Source organism: Cucurbita pepo, chromosome LG17 (assembly GCF_002806865.2).
Source record: "Cucurbita pepo subsp. pepo cultivar mu-cu-16 chromosome LG17, ASM280686v2, whole genome shotgun sequence".
Classification (NCBI taxonomy): Eukaryota; Viridiplantae; Streptophyta; class Magnoliopsida; order Cucurbitales; family Cucurbitaceae; genus Cucurbita; species Cucurbita pepo.
Genome location: NC_036654.1, coordinates 1,736,697 through 1,755,265, shown reverse-complemented (window position 1 = coordinate 1,755,265; position 18,569 = coordinate 1,736,697). Strand labels below are relative to the sequence as shown.

The 18,569-nt window shown below is 34.8% G+C and overlaps 3 protein-coding genes, 1 long non-coding RNA gene and 2 other non-coding genes across 8 annotated transcripts; 3 read left to right on the top strand and 3 right to left on the bottom strand.

Moving 5' to 3' along the window:
• Positions 1-392: 392 nt before the first annotated feature.
• LOC111779377 lies at positions 393-918 on the bottom strand. The gene is made up of 3 exons (XR_002812683.1): positions 750-918; positions 537-630; positions 393-432 (listed from the first exon to the last, which is right to left on the bottom strand). It is a non-coding gene; the product is annotated as an uncharacterized LOC111779377 (long non-coding RNA).
• A 1,098-nt stretch (positions 919-2,016) lies between these two features.
• Positions 2,017-5,958, top strand: LOC111778867 (putative casein kinase II subunit beta-4). Of its 3 annotated transcripts, none has more exons than XM_023658863.1 (5): positions 2,017-2,552; positions 2,885-3,103; positions 3,681-3,790; positions 3,860-4,025; positions 5,469-5,958. In XM_023658863.1, exons 1-5 carry the CDS (start codon positions 2,321-2,323, stop codon positions 5,597-5,599), a joined length of 858 nt encoding a protein of 285 aa, XP_023514631.1. In that variant the 5' UTR covers positions 2,017-2,320; the 3' UTR covers positions 5,600-5,958. The 3 variants fall into 3 exon arrangements, with proteins under 3 accessions (XP_023514631.1, XP_023514630.1, XP_023514632.1); XM_023658862.1 differs by having other exon boundaries at positions 2,882-3,103; XM_023658864.1 differs by having other exon boundaries at positions 2,260-2,552; positions 2,851-3,103.
• A 1,251-nt stretch (positions 5,959-7,209) lies between these two features.
• On the bottom strand, positions 7,210-7,280 carry TRNAG-GCC. The gene has a single exon. It is a non-coding gene; the product is annotated as a tRNA-Gly (tRNA).
• Positions 7,281-8,307: 1,027 nt separating this feature from the next.
• TRNAG-GCC lies at positions 8,308-8,378 on the bottom strand. The gene has a single exon. It is a non-coding gene; the product is annotated as a tRNA-Gly (tRNA).
• Positions 8,379-9,931: 1,553 nt separating this feature from the next.
• On the top strand, positions 9,932-13,324 carry LOC111779008 (phosphatidylinositol 4-phosphate 5-kinase 9-like). The gene is made up of 3 exons (XM_023659035.1): positions 9,932-11,285; positions 12,453-12,717; positions 12,815-13,324. The coding sequence occupies exons 1-3, from the start codon at positions 10,204-10,206 to the stop codon at positions 12,998-13,000; spliced, it is 1,533 nt and encodes a 510-aa protein (XP_023514803.1). The 5' UTR covers positions 9,932-10,203; the 3' UTR covers positions 13,001-13,324.
• A 1,061-nt stretch (positions 13,325-14,385) lies between these two features.
• Positions 14,386-16,266, top strand: LOC111778222 (60S ribosomal protein L37a). The gene is made up of 5 exons (XM_023657918.1): positions 14,386-14,468; positions 15,279-15,318; positions 15,629-15,717; positions 15,818-15,900; positions 15,994-16,266. The coding sequence occupies exons 1-5, from the start codon at positions 14,466-14,468 to the stop codon at positions 16,055-16,057; spliced, it is 279 nt and encodes a 92-aa protein (XP_023513686.1). The 5' UTR covers positions 14,386-14,465; the 3' UTR covers positions 16,058-16,266.
• Positions 16,267-18,569: the final 2,303 nt, after the last annotated feature.

Below are 18,569 nucleotides of genomic sequence, written 5' to 3'. Positions count from 1 at the left end.
GATCGAATCGTACCGCTCGAATGCAACAAGTTCGCCCTAAAATCTCCAAATTCATCAATCAATCAATCAACTAGCCCTGACCAATGAATTCGAAAAAACTTATCAAAATTCGAAATGCGAAATAGATTTCACTCGATTACCGTATCGATTCTACTGCAGCTCCAAATGCGGGAAGAAATTCGATAGCCAACTGTGCATGATCGAATCGTCCCGCTCGAATGCACCAAGTTCGCCCTAAAATCTCCAAATTCATCAATCAATCAATCAACTAGCCCTGACCAATGAATTCGAAAAAACTTATCAAAATTCGAAATGCGAAATAGATTTCACTCGATTACCGTATCGATTCTACTGCAGCTCCAAATGCGGGAAGAAATTCGATAGCCAACTGTGCATGATCGAATCGTCCCGCTCGAATGCACCAAGTTCGCCCTAAAATCTCCAAATTCATCAATCAATCAATCAACTAGCCCTGACCAATGAATTCGAAAAAACTTATCAAAATTCGAAATGCGAAGTAGATTTCGCTCGATTACCGTATCGATTCTACTGCAGCTCCAAATGCGGGAAGAAATTCGATAGCCAACCGTGCATAATCGAATCGTCCCGCTCGAATGCACCAAGTTCGCCCTAAAATCTCCAAATTCATCAATCAATCAATCAACTAGCCCTAACCAATGGATTCGAAAAAACAGAGTGAAAATTCAAAATGCAAAATGCAAAATGCGAAATCGATTCTACTCGATTACCTTATTGATTCCGTCACGGCTCCAAATGCGGGAAGAGATTCGATATCCAACCGTGCATAATCGAATCGTCTTCTTTGTTCTCTGCCTGTGAAGTTAGAGCTCTGATGCTGTTGATTTCAGAGAGGTTTTCGGGGAGGGAAGAAGGTGGAGGATCGCCGGCCCTGATTCATTGTTTACTTAGCCTTGATCTTAGCCTTTCCTGATTCATTGTTTACTTAGCTTGATTTAAAAAATATTATTGCCCTAGTTTTGGATGAAAAATCTTTTTTTTTTTTTTTTTTTTTTTTTCAAACATGCTTTTGAATTTTTAATAATTTTTAAAGAATATTTTTAAACTTTCAAAAAAGTTTCATTAATAATTTAAATCATTTTAAAAATATATTCAGAAACTTTAAAAAGTAGAATTAACACTTTTTACGGTACGAAAAAAAAAAATATTATCGTCAATATATAAATAAAAATTAACGCCTCATATATTATCTTAAAATTTTTAAATATTATTTAAAAAAGTTCATGGACATATTTTAGTTCATGGACATTTTTTAAACTAATAAAAATAATTTTTAATTTTTTTTTTAAAAATTAGGGTTTTTTTTTTAAAGGTGGTTGATGAAACCTTTAAAATTTTAAACTATATTTTTTAAACTATTTTGAAAGTTGTATGGTATTTTTTTAAAAAATAAAAGTATTAATAGTTTTAATCCAAAATTCAAGTAAGATATTTTAAATTTAAATAGTTATTTTAAAAAGATTTAAATATTTGTTTTTTAATTTAGTAAACTATATTATATTAGGAGACGTTTCAATCTGAAATTTTTTATTTTTACCTTAAAATTTGAAATTAATTCGAAAATATTATTTTGAAGAGATTTATTTATAAATTGGATGGAACTTGATGTGACAGTTATTATGAAAATTGAAATAAATTATGTGACATAGTTTACAAAATAATGTAAAAATAAAATAATAAATGGTTTTATCGATGAAATAAATAGTAAAATGATCATAATGTTTGTGAATATCTATGATTTATTTCAAGGGAAAGAAAATATTTTTTTTTTTGAAAACCTCACAGAATAAATATTTTAAATCTGGATAAATACAACACTACCGACCAAACTTGTGACCTAATTTTAAAAAAAGAAATATTTAAATTAAAACTTTATTCCTCGGTCATTTTAAAATTAAAAAAAAAAAAAGAAATAATAATATATTTTTTGAATTAAAAAAAATCAATAATACAATTAACTTTCCGTCTGAGCAATTCTTTGCTAAGCTCTTTGTTTTTCGTTTCCTTTTAGAGAGAGAAAGAGAAGCGAAAGAGCACTGGTCTCTTCCACTTCTTCAAACCCTAGAAACCTCTCCTTCCATTTTTCTTCATCAAACCCTACTGTTCTTCCCCCCCTTTCCTCCATTTTTCACTTTGATGCTCGCTTATGCATATCAATTCATCTGATTTTCCCTTCTGAAAAGCCATAATCTCACCTTCTTCTTGGGAGGGTGGGGTCCCTCCATCAGTTGGTTGAATTTGAATTTGAATTTGAATTTACGAGCTGTGATTCGTTGAAGATATGTATAGGGATCGAGGAGGCGGAGGGGGGATTGGTGGTTCGTCGAAATCGGAGATCGATCGGAAGCGCATCAACGATGCTCTTGATAAGCATCTGGAGAAGACTTCTCCGTCTACTTCTAGAGGTCTTCATAGTAAGGAGAAGGAGAGGCTCTCTGTACCCTCGACTTCGACTGGTAAATCACAGCTCGATCATCGTTCCGTGTCTCTACCCAAGAATAAATGCTCTGATGGTTAGTGTTGGTTTTGTTCCTCCTCAGTTTCGATTTTTTATTTTTTTTTTATTTTTTTTATAAAGAGGATCTGGATCATTCAATGTCTCTGTTTCGTGTTTTGGAAACTGTACATAAAAATGAACTGAACTGGAAATGCATTTTTGCGTAATGAACGTTCTTATTTTTTACTTTTGTTATTAGAGTGTTATCCAATGATAGAGTGGTGCTTGGCTTTTATGGTAACATTATTTTGTCGGGAGATCTTAATTGCGATTGTTTATCTTCTTCTTCGTCACTTTTTTTATTTCTTGTACAGTTTGTTGTAGCTAACAAGTTTCCGATCATAGCAGAGGAATCTGAAACAGACAGCGAAGAGTCGGATGTCAGTGGCTCAGACGGAGATGATACATCATGGATTTCTTGGTTTTGCAATTTGAGGGGAAATGAATTCTTTTGTGAAGTTGATGACGAGTACATACAAGATGATTTCAATCTTTGTGGCTTGAGCAGTCAAGTTCCGTACTACGACTATGCACTTGATCTTATTTTGGATGTTGAATCTTCTCATGGTGAGACTATCATGTCCCGCTCTTAATTTTTGTTTTTCTTGTGTTTTAATGAATGTATAAAGCTTGCTCCCATTAGCTTTTTTGAATTCCATAATATCATTTGAAGTTCAGTTTTGTGTGTGAATGCTTGCTGCGCTATAATAGCATTACATAAGAATGTTGTTTGCATTCGAATCTATTCTAGGTTGTACAATAGTGCCTTTGAGTTCTAAGAATTTTGAATATGACGGGTAGCTTTGATTGAGTTTTCCATGAATCAGATGGTTGGAAGATATCACAGTCCATTTTTAGAAAGTTAAGAGTTTTTTGATAAGCATATCTTTTACTAACTGATTGATTTTGGAATTGTTAGTGGAAGTTTTACTCTTTTTCGTGATGTTTCCCGCTTATTTCAGTAGTGAAAATTAACATGTGCCTTGTAGTGAGAAAATTTTAGTGTGCACTGTTTTTACTTGTAGATAAGGGGCTTAAGAACGATACTACTGCATAGTCCATACTTCCTTTCTTTGTTCTTTCGTGCTCGTCCATTTTTTTTATGTGATGTTTTTGGTCTATTGTCTGTGTATGGTCTGTGCAGGTGACATGTTCACTGAAGAACAGAATGAATTAGTTGAGTCGGCTGCTGAGATGCTGTATGGTCTTATTCATGTCAGATACATCCTAACTGGCAAAGGAATATCTGCAATGGTAATTTCCTATGCATGTTTCTTTAACTACTTATTTCTCCCCTATGTTTAACTAATTAGAAAAATAAAGCTAGAGAAGTTGAAAAACTATGACTTTGGGAGGTGCCCAAGAGTGTACTGCTGTGGACAACCATGCCTTCCAGTTGGGCAGTCAGATATTCCTCGTTCAAGCACTGTAAAGATATACTGCCCAAAGTGTGAAGACATATATTACCCTCGTTCAAAATATCAAGGCAGTATCCTTTTTATAATCTATCATGTCTTGTTCTTCTGCTTCGTTTTCCCCTTCCTCTTGTAGCTTTATTTTCATACATAATTATTTTGATTCTTTGCTGCACGTCTATATGCTTTTGTTGTTGAATTCAAAGTGAAGCATGGCNTTGAATTTTTAATAATTTTTAAAGAATATTTTTAAACTTTCAAAAAAGTTTCATTAATAATTTAAATCATTTTAAAAATATATTCAGAAACTTTAAAAAGTAGAATTAACACTTTTTACGGTACGAAAAAAAAAAATNGCCTAATTTTTTTTATTTTATGTGATTGATTTTTCCTATGGTTTATTTGTGTCAAGAGCATGTTTACTTTCATAATTTTTTTTTGTAATGTTAATGTCTTTCCTATTGCAAATGAAGATAATATTTGTTTATACTATTCTTCCAGTGATTTCTTTCCATGTGGATTCTTATTTGTGATCACAAACTGAGTTTGTATTTTGAGAACAAATGAGCCACAATTATGACAGATTGTTGTGATCAACTGTTAATGCAGTTCAACACGATGTATCAATGCATTGATAATCATTAGTCGTTGATATGCAGAAAGTTAGTTAATATATGTCTTTGTTCAAGTTAGCCGTCTGTAAGTTCTAAAAATTCCAAAGCAGTACTGTAGAACCATTGCAAAGGAGGCCCTCCCTTACAGCAAGATTATGGTCACTACATTCTCAATTGATTCATCCTTGAAAGATGCTTGATCATACTTGGTTCTGTAATCTCATGAAAACACATGCTTTGTGATAAATAGATAAACAACGCCAATTTGCATGCTTTTGTTTGTTGAGGGCTATGGTAAATCTGTAGCCAGTCTCAGATTCTCACTAAGTCTTACATTTCTCGATATTAAGAGCATAAGGGTGGGTTTTGGAATGATTTTCAGCAGGTGACCCTTGCTTTTAGCTAAATAAAAACACTTATTATGATTATCTGTGTCTTTAGCAAGAAAATCAGAAGTGGTTTTGGAAATTCTGTAAACACATAAAGTGCTTAAGCACATAATTAGTGTATCTTTCAAAAGTACTGATAGAAGAAGAGAAGTGCTTTCACTCGATGCCCATTTTTCTCGAAAGTTACCCCTTCCCTGATATGTGATGATAAGTTAGAGTTGTCATGTCGGATATTCATTGTTAAAGCTTGCATCAGATAAATTTTGCTTCAAAATGGGCTGGGAATGAATTTGTTACTCGATCCTTTATTTTGGTAATGGTCCTGAAATTATGTTTGGTGCTCTCCAGCAAATTTTGGAGACTTGAGTTCCCTGTTTTTCCCTTTGCTATTGAATGCTCTTGCTAAACGTCTTTTTATGAACCATTCGTGCAATTTTTATTGCATGGTTGATGAACTGTTGATGTACACATGTAGTTTCTTGTGTTCTTCAAGATTTCCTTCACCTGGCCTAAGATATTGATGGAGCATATTTCGGAACCACATTCCCGCACTTGTTCCTGATGACATACGGTCACCTCAAGCCACAAAAAGCAACACAGAGCTATGTTCCCAGAGTTTTTGGCTTCAAGCTTCACAAACCATGATTGAGTTGGAGAGCATCATCATCTTGGGTTGAGATCTTCAATATTCATCCATTTGCAAATGCGCTGCCCGGTGCAATACTTCTAATAAAGGACACTGCCGATATGTGCTTACTCATCATGGTTCTTCCAACGGTCAAGGTAAAAGCAGTTGTTCAGAAAGTATTAAAATGATTATTAAACAAAAATGTTCGCAATGCAAAATTGTCATAGTAGTAGAACATATGCCTTATTTTCTTCTTATTATTGTCATTTCATGAAAATAAATAGTGTTTGTAAGTTTATTTCTTCTTTATGGGTTGTTAAATCAAATTACTTGCTGTTATTCCTTCCAGTCCTTGTACTTGATTCTTTTTCCTTGATACACCTTAGTTTTAAGCCCCCCTTACCGCCATCTCTGAGTAGTTGTAATAAGAATTCATCTCTTACTTGTTGTAGACTGTTTAGGGTATGGTTTGGTTCATGATTTCAGGAAATTTTTGCTTCTGATGTTCTGCATTGAAAATTTTGAGTTTATGTTATGAGTTGCTTATGTTTTTTCTTTTTGTAATGTGATTGATTCATGGTATTGTTAGATAATGTGATTGAATCACTTAAGTATTGTTTAATATCAATTTCTTTGGGGGGCCTTTGAGGATTATAATTATGAAACTCTCCCCCCGCGCTCTCACCCCGCACGCCCCTGTACACCCCCGCGCTCTCACCCCGCATGCCCCTGCACACCCCCTGCACGCCTCTGCGCGCTCATCCCGCACACCCAACTGAACAAAAGAAATTGATATTAAACAATACTTGAGTGATTAAACATGTATTATATTAAGCAGTTTTAGAAGCGAATTGGTTATATGCTTTCTGAAATAATATTATTTGCTTGATTGTTTAAAATTTTAAAAGTAGCTTTTAATTGGTCAAAAATCACTTTTTATTACGTTTTCAAAACTTAATTAAATACTATTTTAAAATATACTTCTAGTAGTACTTTTAGTAGCTGATAATATTTAGTTTAAAAAATAAAATGTATTATGAAAGTGTTTTAAATAATTCGTATGATAGACGTAAAAAAAGAAATTGTTAGTGCTTTCTAGTGAAGCATTTGATTAAAAGAGGATTTTTAGGAACGCAGTAAGGCAATTTTGATACTCGAAATAAACGTGTTTTCCATGACTCTTTGAACGTCAACTTTTCATATGTTTTGTTATAGAGGTTTATTTTCCTTGAGCAATGAGAAAGAGAGAACTCTGAATTGGTGCTCGATTCCAAGTGAGTGAAGTTGGATTATACAACATTGTCATCTGATCTAATTGCTAGATCTCGACTTTTGAGTAAGGTATGACGGTGTGGAGGTAAATATATAATTAAAAATTTGAAGAAAAATAAAATAAAACTTTGGATACTAATGCTGAAAGTAAGCGAAAATTTGAGGAAAAATAAAACAGCAAGCAATTTAGGACGAGAATGGATTAACACAAAAAAAAAAAAAAAAAAAAAAAAAAAAAAAAAAAAAAAAAAAAAAAAAAAANCTGATTGCGTTTATATAATCGTCAGAATCATCAGACGGTTGTAATCGACCTAGATCACATTCAACGCTATATCATCACTGCTATATATCTTTATGCACCAGCCGGGAATCGAACCCGGGTCTGTACCGTGGCAGGGTACTATTCTACCACTAGACCACTGGTGCTTGTTGTTTAATTTAGTGATACTCTTAATCTTTCAAATAAGTCTAAAAAGACTCCATCAATGGAGCCCTACATTTGGAAGAGGTGCGTAGTGTTTACTTCAATGGACCCGGACATTGGGTTTGACTAAATGATAATAATGAAGTCATTTATGGTCCGGATATAGAAGCTAAGACCATTATAATTTAAGATCAATTGTGAAGATGGGAAGATCGTGTGTCCTTAAGACTGTGTCCTCTCAAAAGGGGTCGTCTCGTAGTCTCGGCTTACAGTACCAAACATCTTTTGTTTCATAACATTGAATCCTTCCATTTTAATTCTCTCCCCACGATAAATCATCAATGTCCGTGTGTCTACTCTTTTTGTTTGTACGTATGAAAGATTGAATCCTCTGTTGTAGAAGATGGAATAGTTCCGTAAAGCCCAAACTCCCTAACCCATTTATCGAAGCAACGAATAGGGTGGAGAAGCCAATCATAAAGCAACGTTGACATTTTTTGTGTTTTTCTCTATTTAAAACGTTTCACGTCTTTCCTTTTAAAATGGGGTACTCGAGCATGATTTCACTTAAGTGTCTTTTAACATATTTTCATGTATTTTAAATTACAACGTGTTAAGTGACGTCTCTGACCGGTACGTGTGCAAAAAGTCAAGTCATTTCAATTTACAAATGGCACGTGCAAGAATTAAACATAAAGAAAAAAAAACGTAAAAATGTGAGCAACATTAAATGACAACCATAAATGAAGTTCGGAACAGTGTTATAATGTTAATATAATAAAAAGTCGATAATTAAGTTCCGAACAATTATTAACTAAATAAATATAAATAATATAACTGATTAGAAGATGGAAATAGAATTAAAAAATATAAATTAACGGAATAATTGTTTTTATGTATTTAAAAAAATAAATAAAAAAGGCAAGCTCTGATTGTGCTAAACAATTCGTCACAAAGATCAGACGGTTGTGATCGACCCTGATCACTGTCAACGCTAGAATTCGTCATTGATAATGCCACTATTTTTATTGCACCAGCCGGGAATCGAACCCGGGTCTGTACCGTGGCAGGGTACTATTCTACCACTAGACCACTGGTGCTTGATGTTCAATTTCACATAGTTAATATTATACTCCTTATTAAATTACTTTTATCTACCTTATGAATTTTATAGTAAATAATTTTTAATACATTAAAAGTAAAATTGAATTTAAGAATTATCCATTTAGTTTTTCTTAAAATTCTTTAAAATATTAGGAAGCATTCTATCTATTTAGCCTTTTAATTTTAAACCCGAAAAATTATAAATATTTAATAAAGTAATATAATAATTGACTATTTTTTAAAAGAAAATAAAAAATATGGTGATTATTTAATAACACCCTAAGGAATAGTCTACAATACCAACCTCAAATACTTAATACTTAATTATTAATCATATATTAAAACTCCATTTAAAATAAGAAATTACAATTAACAAATAATAATAATAAATAAATAAATAAATAAAATGATTTTTTTGGTTAATGTATTTTTTTTTACTTCCGTAACAATTTATTTTTACATTTTAGTATATAACAATTTACTAAAATGAAAAACCGCTTAGAAAAACAGAGTGCTAAGAGAAGATAGAAAGTGAACTTCAACCGAGAGTCCCGTACTTTTCTCGAAGCCATCAATTCATATAAAGTTGTCACGTACCCTAACAACCTTCTCCCATCCCACAACACGGTCGAGTTAGAAATGCTTCATAGTATGACTACATATGGTTTCCTTATTTGGCACAACAATGGTTACGAGCTTCACGGGTCGTTTCCGCTAATATGATTTTACTTCAAATTTAAGATTACTATAATTTTTGAAATAATTAACTTAATTTTGTTTTATAACGGGCATATTCAATATATTTAGTTATTTAATTTTAAACCAAAAATTAATAAAATTTAAAAAACATAAAACATAATGTAATAGTTGACTGTTTTTTTGAACCGTTGGGATTTGTTTAACCCTTCATAACTATTTAAAATTATAAATATATAATAATTAAAACATATGAAAATATTATTTAAAAAGAAAAAAAACGATGATTATTTAATAACACCCTAAGGAATATTCTACGTAACGAACATCAAATACTTAATTATTAAATAGGTAAGAGAGACACCAAGTTGTCAATATAAATATATAAAAATAAGAAATTAAAATAAATAAATAAAAAGTAGGTTAAAAAAATAATTATTTTCCCTATACTTTTATCCAAACCAAAATTTAATATTTAAACTTTAATTTTAGTAAAATCTAATTTTTTGTAACAAATTATATTTAATAAATTTTAATATATAAGAAATTAATATTTATCACGTGAAATTAAGTGGTTATTGAATATTAAATTTTGTTATATAATGATTATGATTTTTTAAGTTACGTGCGTACTTATTTGAAATTGGTTGTCGACAAAATTTAATATTTTATTATGAAAAATATTATTATTTAAAATAAGTTTATTTTTTTAAAAAATAAAATTAATGTTATTTAACGATGATTCCATTGATTATATCCGTTGTTATTTAAGTAATTTTGTAGAAAGAGGGGGGTGTTTTGGTAATTTAGGAGGTTCGATTTCCCTAGCAGAGTTGCTTATTTGGGGTTTGGAATCCATAAATTCTACGCGCACACCGCTCCTTCTCTCTCCTCCGTTCCTCACTCGACGAGTTTTCTCGAACCACATTCATCGAGTTTTCTCCGCTGAATTCGAAGATTTTAACGCCAAACCATTAGCTTCTCACAAGAACAAGGAACAAGAAGAACGATTTGAAGTTTGAAGATTGAAAGATTTTGCCAGGGGAGAATTTGATTTTCTTTTTTGTTCGTTTCCATTTCGAATCTTGTTTGTTTTCTTCTTCAATTCGGTGAATTTCTTATGTAATGCATCAGAAGAAATCGGAAGTTCAGATCGGAAAAGAAAGCAGCGGCGTCTCTTCCGATTTCAATCCGTCCCCTCCCCTGTTTTTCCCATCTTCAATCTCAATTCATCAGAAACATCCACCGCCGCATTCTCATAATCATCAATCTCAGCGATCTTTTCTTTCTTTTACTACTCCTCAAATTTTGATCGAAACTCCTGCTCATCATGACCCGATTGTGCCATCGCCGTCGTCTTCTTCTTCTACTGCGCCTTATAAGAGACCTCTCTTGACTCATAATCACTCTTCCCTCTCTAAATCCCCTTCTCTGTATCGTCTTCCTTCCGCCCCTCAATTCAATTCCGTCAATCCCTCTTTCTTTTCTGTCTCTTTGGCCGTCCGGAGTACCGTTTTCCGTTTGCTCCGGCGGCTCAAGCAGCTTCGTCGTCTCCGCGTCCATTTGCGGTTGATTCTTTTGTTTTCTCTTCCGTTTTTCTATTTCTTAGTTTCTCATCCAACCCATTCTTTTTTCCTCGATTTCCTCTCGGCTTTTGCTTTCTCTGCTGCCCTTTTGTTTTCTCTTAATCTCGCCCTTCCTCGCCTTCCTTCAATACGTTTGTTTCTCGCCCGTTCTTTCCCTGTGAAGCTCATTTCGTCGTCTTCGTCATCTAGAACGCATCTCCCGGTTTTGTGGTCAATTGGATCTCGATCAAAATCGGAGAAGAGGCTGAATTCAGGTTGTTGGGTTCAGGTCTACAGCGATGGCGACGTTTATGAGGGCGAGTTTCATAAGGGGAAGTGTTCAGGGAGTGGTGTTTATTACTACTATATGAGTGGTAGATATGAAGGAGATTGGGTTGATGGGAAGTATGATGGATATGGAGTTGAGACATGGGCTAGGGGAAGCCGGTACCGTGGGCAGTACCGGCAGGGCCTCCGGCACGGTTTTGGGATGTACAGGTTTTACACTGGAGACGTTTATGCTGGAGAATGGTCCAATGGGCAGAGTCATGGATGTGGAGTTCATACCTGCGACGATGGAAGCAGATTCGTCGGGGAATTCAAATGGGGTCTCAAACATGGACTTGGCCATTACCATTTCAGGTAGTTAATATGTTTGCTTCAAGGTTTCTAGGACTTGGAATTCAAATTATGCATTGCTGTTTTTACCAGTTTCTGTTGCCTTTCCTAACTGTTCATCAAATTATGCATTAGTGTTTTGAATGGGTTCAATGAAATAGTTAGTATCACTTGAATGAGTTCTATGAATCTTGGATCTTGGAGGTTATCTCCCGTTATTGAAGCCCCTGTTATCTGACCATTCTTAAGTTGAGCATTGTCTTGGCTTTCTTTTGACCAAGAACACCTTGTTCCCTGCTATATTTAGGTTTTGAATGTACATAATTTTTAAGATGAAGGAAAGTGTCGGAGAAACCAACCCAAGAAAGGGCAACAAAGAAAGAAGGGTCCTTGGTTTGATTTTGTGAGATCCCACATCGGTTGTAGAGGGGAATGAAGCATTCTTTATAAGGGTTTTGTAAGGGTGTGGAAACCTCTCCCTAGTAGACGCGTTTTATAAATCTTGAGGGGAAACCTGAAGGGGAAAGTCCAAAGAGGACAATATCTGCTAACGATGGTGGGCTTGGGTTGTTACAGTTGGTATCAGAGCCAGACATCAGGTTGTGCGCTAGCGAGAACGCTGAGCCCCAAAGGGGATGGACATCAGGCGGTGTGCCAACGAAGACTTTGGGCCCCTAAGAGGGGTGGGTTGTGAGATCCCACGTAGGTTAGAGAGAAGAACGAAGTATTCTTTATAAGGGTGTGAAAATCTCTTTCTAGCACACCGTGTTTTAGGGGAAGCCTGAAAGGAAAAACTAAAAGAGAACAATATTTGTTAGCGGTGGGCTTGGACTGTTATAAATTTACTTAGGCTTTATACCTATAAGCCGAGATAGCTGGGAAACTGAATTGATAAGGATGTGAAACAGCTCTGTAGGGAATTTGGATATAGTTAAACTGTTTAAGCTCTAGTATTGTTCAATTATTGAAACATTTTTGATATACTGAGATATTTAGGACAATTGTTCTTCGGCTAAGAACGGAGAAAACGTCCCTCCATTTGCTTCATTGGAATTTGAGCTTACGAGCTTCATGTCCTATACGATATTTCAAGGCAAATGTGTAAATCTGGAGCAGTTTTCCTTTTATATAATCTACATGTTATCTGATCTACCTTTTCTTATTGATATTTGTACTCTTTAAAACTTGTAGAAACGGGGACACATATGCTGGTGAATATTTTACGGACAAAATGCATGGATTTGGGGTTTACCAATTTGCTAATAATGGACACCGATATGAGGGTGCTTGGCATGAAGGCAGAAGGCAAGGACTTGGAATGTATACATATAGAAACGGAGAAACCCGATCCGGTCACTGGCAGAACGGAGTTCTCGACATTCCGAGCACTCAGAGCTCTACTTATCCAGTATCCCCTGTCGCAGTTTACCATTCCAAAGTACTGAATGTAGTGCAGGTACAAATCCCTCTTTCCTACACGAATCGTTGTGGTTGTCAAGTACTTTTCGTGTCGTTCAGGGTTCGAGATGGTTTTCTAATTGGTTTGTCTACAGGAAGCAAGACGAGCAGCTGACAAAGCCTACAGCGTCGGGAAAGTGGACGAAAGGGTGAACAGGGCAGTAGCAGCGGCGAATAGAGCAGCGAACGCAGCTAGAGTAGCAGCCATCAAAGCAGTCCAAAAGCAAATGCAACGGACCAAGAACACCAACGACAATACTACTCAAGTCTCAATTGTCTGAATGTCTGCAGCAGCAGCAGTTCATCGGTCAATAACACCTCGTACACTAAGGTTTGTTCGATTCCTGTTCGGTTTTTTTCTTTAGCTCATGTGTGTTAATATGAGCTGAAATAGCTAGGATTGCTCTGCATTAACATTGTCTAATGAGGGGGGAAAGAGAGATAAAGTATATGCATATGTTAAAACTAATTTTACACTTTTTGTTCCATTTTTGTAAAGAGGTAAGATGATGAGAATGAAATTTAGTGGCTGGAAGTGGATGATGGTCTCATCCCCAAAGCCATGTTGTATTTGATGTGATGAAATTCATGCACGTTTTTGTTTTTGTTTACGAATCACTCGATGTAGTGTGAACTTGAGTATAGTTCAACGATATATATAAATTTACATATGAGGTGTAGATATTGCACCAACCTGAGTATAACTCGATGGGTTAAGGACGACTTACAAATTTATACATGACATTTGGATGTAGTGGCAATCTGAATATAACTCAATCGGTTAAGACGGTACATACTCTAAATATAACTCAATCGGTTAAGACGGTACATACGCAATGACTCAAGTTTACTGTTTGTAGATTTTATCTTCCTCACTTCTTAAGTATGTGGAAACCTTTCTTTAGTGGATGCGTTTTAAAACTATGGGCAAAGGGCAAAAGTGGGCAATATCTACTAGCCTTCCTCACCTCTTTATAAGTGTGTGCGTTTTAAAACTATGGGCAACAGTAGACAATATCTGCTAGCGGTGGGCTTGAAAAGTATAAGCACTCGAACAAATATAAACAAAAAAAAAAGCAACTTTTACCCATAAATTTGGTAAGAAATATCGATTATTAACTTTTAACTTATGTTGGGTTGATTATTCGATGATGTTTAGTATTGAGATCGACCATCGTTGTAGTTCATTCAAGACGTTTATGAAGATTTTAAAGTCGTTCAGGTCTTCTTGTTGCTACTTCTAAGAGCTCGATGTTTTGTGTTGAAGTTAAGAGTTTTGTTTATGTATGACACGGGGTTGCCTCTCATTTATAATTGTTTGAGTTATAGAAATTGTAAGTCGTTATTGGATCATATTGATCGGCTTGATTGCAACTTATTCGATATTTACTCCGAATTCTTATGAATTTATGTAATAACTTATTTAGAACTCATTAAAGGAATCTTCTAACCTTTTTTTTACCACGGTAAAAATTACTAACTATTCAAATTTAAGGTAAGAATGTAAAAATAAAGCTGGGAAAAAAGGATACAATCCTGAGATAAAAATACGGGGATTAAAATAAAGTATGGGCCTATTGGGCCTACTGGGCTTTCCTATAGCAGCCCTAAAGCAGTCGAATGGCAAATTTTGAGTTCCATTAGCCACTCGTATAAAACCAAAAAACCGCCACGGCCTTTGTCCAGCCGCGCAGGGAAGTGCTGAAGATTTCTAGGGTTTCTGATCTCTCCCGCTAGTTCGCCAAAATGGTAATCCAAATTCCCATTGCCTATTGTTCGTTAACTTTTATCTTCATGTTTGGAGCTTAGGAATCCTTTGAGATTATTTTGTGTATTTCATAGACGAAATTGATTGGATATGTGGTGATAACGTCTCTTGGGCTTTTAACAATGTTCTGTGTTAAGCGATCAAGTTCTTGTTGGTTTGTTTGTTTCGAGAGAAATTTGAAGGGACTAGATTGATGTAGGATTTCCTGAATGTTGTTGATCAGTTTTCTTAATAAGTTCATTATCCTTGTCTAGAGGTTTATGTCTGGCAATATTTTGATATTCAGGACATGAAAGATGAAGGTTAGGCTAGCAGGACATTGGTTTCTATTGATTTAGCACCTAGAAGGCATATGCAAGTGCTGTAGTAAATTCACCAAGATTAATCCTGTTCTACATTTTGGTTTTTTACGGACTTTTATATTGTAGTAAAATTCAAACTAATGGCAACAATGTTTTCAATCCATTTAGTTATTGCTGGATGTTAGGTAGGGCAGATTAATGCGATGAATATGCTGAATGTCGAATCTTTCTTTTGGACTAAGCTCATTCTCCTTTTGAACCAGATACCAGAGTTTGTGTTAGTAGTGTTGTCTAGCTATCCAAGGAGTTGACGCAATATATATTCCTAATGGCTTATTCGATCATTAATAATTTTTTATGTCATGAACTCATAAATCAGACTTCTGGAATCTTGCCATAGAATTCTGTTCACCCTTTTTATTTATTCTCCTTTTTCTTCTTGATGGTTGGATCCGTAACTTTCTCATTACCTTTTATGATGTTGTGTAGACAAAGAGAACCAAGAAGGCTGGCATCGTTGGCAAGTATGGTATGTGATTCTATCATTCTTATTCCCAAGATAAGATTGAACTAAAAATGTTGGGAGAGGGAATATATATAGGATTCTGTTTCTCATAAAAAAAGATTTTGTATAGGATTTTTTGGAATTTGGTGAAAGATTTTGATAGAAAAGAATATTATGATGGTTGCATTGATAGAGAGATACTCTTCACTGGTCTGGAATTTACATTAGTTGATCAAGCATTTTTCTTGTTTGCTAGATGACAACCCTCCCCTTTCTTTGTCTTACTCTTAATTTTATATATAACATATTAAAAATGGTTTCTTGATGATTACAGGCACTCGTTATGGTGCTAGTTTGAGGAAGCAAATTAAGAAGATGGAAGTAAGTCAGCACAGCAAGTACTTCTGTGAGTTTTGTGGGAAGGTACAACATTGTTTAAAACGCTCGTTTTGGCGTCCTTGTGAACGTTTATTTGAATCTATAAATGTGAAACATTTGAGTAATGTACAATCTGTCCTTCCAGTACGCGGTGAAGAGGAAGGCTGTGGGAATATGGGGTTGCAAAGATTGCGGTAAAGTGAAAGCAGGAGGGGCTTACACGTTGAAGTAAGGATGTTTGAGATTGCTCTGTTTGTATGTCTTTTTTAATCCCAAATTTGTTTCAATGTTTTGACTTTGTATGTTGTTCGTTAATGACAGTACTGCAAGTGCCGTCACTGTGAGGAGTACCATAAGAAGGTTGAGGGAGCAGACAGAAAGCTAGATGAACTACCAGATTTATCATTTCTATCTATTGACGAGGAGGCATGGAGTAATTTTGTTGAGGTTTAGTCTCTTTAATTTCGTATATTTTTCCCGAATTTTTTGTATTTTCTTTAGGAACGAAAGATCTGAAGTTAAATCAAGCTTGTTGAATCTAGTTTTGACGATATTTATTTTAGAATTTGAATTTTAGTTTAGCATTATGAGCTACCTAGATGTCTATTCTCTATTTATTATTTATGTTGGATGGATAGTTTAGTAGTGTAGCCATGTCTACCAAGGTGTTTCATTTCCTCCGCCGTTCATCGGCGGTTGTAGAGAAGAAACTCATGGGAAGTTTGATGACAATCTCAGTCTTTCCATGGAGGAGCTATCAACAACACCACCGCCGCCACCGTGAAACTTGAGTTTAAGCAGGCGGCGGAAGCGGTGCGGTTTGATCAAGAAGTAACTCCTGATTCGTATCCGATGGTGGGTTTTTTTTTTTTTCCATCATTTTGCTTGGGATGATGCTAAAACCTTTCCTTAATAAAACCATGAGACTGTCGATGATATGTAGCAAACCAAAAACAAATGACAAAGATTATTCATATATTTTTTCCACTTAATTTTAGTTTTCGATTCACGGCCAATCGTCTGCCTCTATCTAGGTACTCCTTTACATTATTGGTGATCTATACGCTCGTGATGACAGTTTCTTCTCTCTTTTAGGGCATCAACAGTCGTTCACTCTTCCACTTCTCACAAACCATTTCTTGTCTAGACCTAAACTTCATAAACATAAAGCTCTTTATCATTTTTTAGTTCAACAATAGAAGAGTGGGGAACAGTGGGGAACTGAACATTTGGGTAGCCGAAAAAAAAAAACTCCGTGAACACCTTGGTTTGAAACATAAACACTAATTTTTTTGGTACAACGTACAATAAATGTGAAGTTTGAAGATTTGAACCTTTAATCTTAAGAAAAGCAGCATATATCAATTACAGCTGAATTATACTCATTTTGATAAACAACATACGTCATTTGATAGAAAATGTGGTCATTTCGTCCTCGAACATAAAGAACGATTCATCTCAACTCGATTGATAAAAGGAATAAGAAATTTGAAACCATGAGAAATGAAATGCTTCTTTGTTCATGTATTACAAAACATATAAATCACAATAATTATCACTACTAATCAAACATCTATCTATTAATCTCTTTAAAAAAAAACATAAAATCACAAGAACTAATTAAAAATATTCTCAATTAAGTTGTAAACAATTCCATCCCCATGAATTTTCCTCTCTAAATCACATTTACACAACATTTTAACCTAAAAATCCCACACTTACATTTCTCTTCGTTTTTTTTTTCTCAATACACAAAAACATAGAACGGAAAACAAGAACAGTTATCAAACATTTCTATTTCCGTAAAACCCAGAAAGAAAAAATAAAAAAGAGAAACGAGAAATATGAACATGACCAAACGATCTCTTAAATAACAATTTTTCATGCGTGCATCACATCGTACTATGAAGATGGGGTTGGCGACGTTGCTCCGCTCTCGTTCGATCTCAGTTCTTTCGAACCGCTATCATGGCTAGATTTCTTACCACCTTGTGGGTTATTTCCCTTAACAACCACTGCACCAAAATGCACACGTCGTTTGCCATCACCGGGCGTATCACAATCCGGCGATTCAACTTGAGGAAGATTGGCTACAATTCCGCCACCGTTATTGGCAACGGACGGCGGTCGGTTGCTGCTCGAGGAGTGGCTCAAGGCGGCGTTGGACTGCACTCTGATGGGTTTGAGGCAATGATACAAATAAACCAAAAACCAAAACATCCATGGAGTCGATACCAAGATGATCCCGACGACGGAGTACCAATCTTGAGACTCCGATTCCGGGACCAAGAGGTAGAGGCAGAGGAGGAAGCCGCCGGCGACGACGCAGAGGAACATCAAACCGGAGATGATCAGAATTCTTGCATCCCCTTTTCTTTCTTCCATGAAATGCGATTGATATGTTATGGGGAGCTGCTTATTCCATGGATTCAGATATTCATTTTGCTTTCTTTTGGCAAACAAATCCAATGGAAGGAAGGGTTTCAAACCTTACAAAGTTGGTTTGTTGGTACGTTATAATGAGTTAACCGATTTAGGTATCGACGTTCGGGACGATACAATAGAGAGAAAAACAAGGGGAGAAAAATAGGACCCAAATTTGTACGTTTAGAGTTGTCGCTTGCTATTCGTAGAGATAATTATTCAATATGATCATCACCTTCTAAACCGAGATAGAATTATTCAATAGGATTAACTTTATCTGAACTAATGGTAATTTTTAGTTTCTCTCTTTCCTTAATCCAATGGTTTAAAGATTATTAATCTTAATTAATCAAGTTTAGAGATTTATTTATTGTATAATGATTTAATTTACTAATTTTTTTTTTAAATATAACAAAATGAACTAATTGAATTTATTTTTTAATTAATGTGATTAATGATCTTTTGAGAGCCAA

Bases quoted from the DNA above. Each gene is read 5' to 3' on its own strand.
- LOC111778222 (XM_023657918.1), top strand. The intron at 15,319-15,628 runs GTATGTGATTCT...TGATGATTACAG, and splicing joins TGGCATCGTTGGCAAGTATG to GCACTCGTTATGGTGCTAGT. The intron at 15,901-15,993 runs GTAAGGATGTTT...CGTTAATGACAG, and splicing joins GGAGGGGCTTACACGTTGAA to TACTGCAAGTGCCGTCACTG.
- LOC111778867 (XM_023658862.1), top strand. From the start codon at position 2,321: ATGTATAGGGATCGAGGAGGCGGAGGGGGGATTGGTGGTTCGTCGAAA. The intron at 3,104-3,680 runs GTGAGACTATCA...TGGTCTGTGCAG, and splicing joins GGATGTTGAATCTTCTCATG to GTGACATGTTCACTGAAGAA. The intron at 3,791-3,859 runs GTAATTTCCTAT...AGAAAAATAAAG, and splicing joins GCAAAGGAATATCTGCAATG to CTAGAGAAGTTGAAAAACTA.
- LOC111779008 (XM_023659035.1), top strand. From the start codon at position 10,204: ATGCATCAGAAGAAATCGGAAGTTCAGATCGGAAAAGAAAGCAGCGGC. The intron at 11,286-12,452 runs GTAGTTAATATG...TAAAACTTGTAG, and splicing joins CTTGGCCATTACCATTTCAG to AAACGGGGACACATATGCTG. The intron at 12,718-12,814 runs GTACAAATCCCT...GTTTGTCTACAG, and splicing joins AAGTACTGAATGTAGTGCAG to GAAGCAAGACGAGCAGCTGA.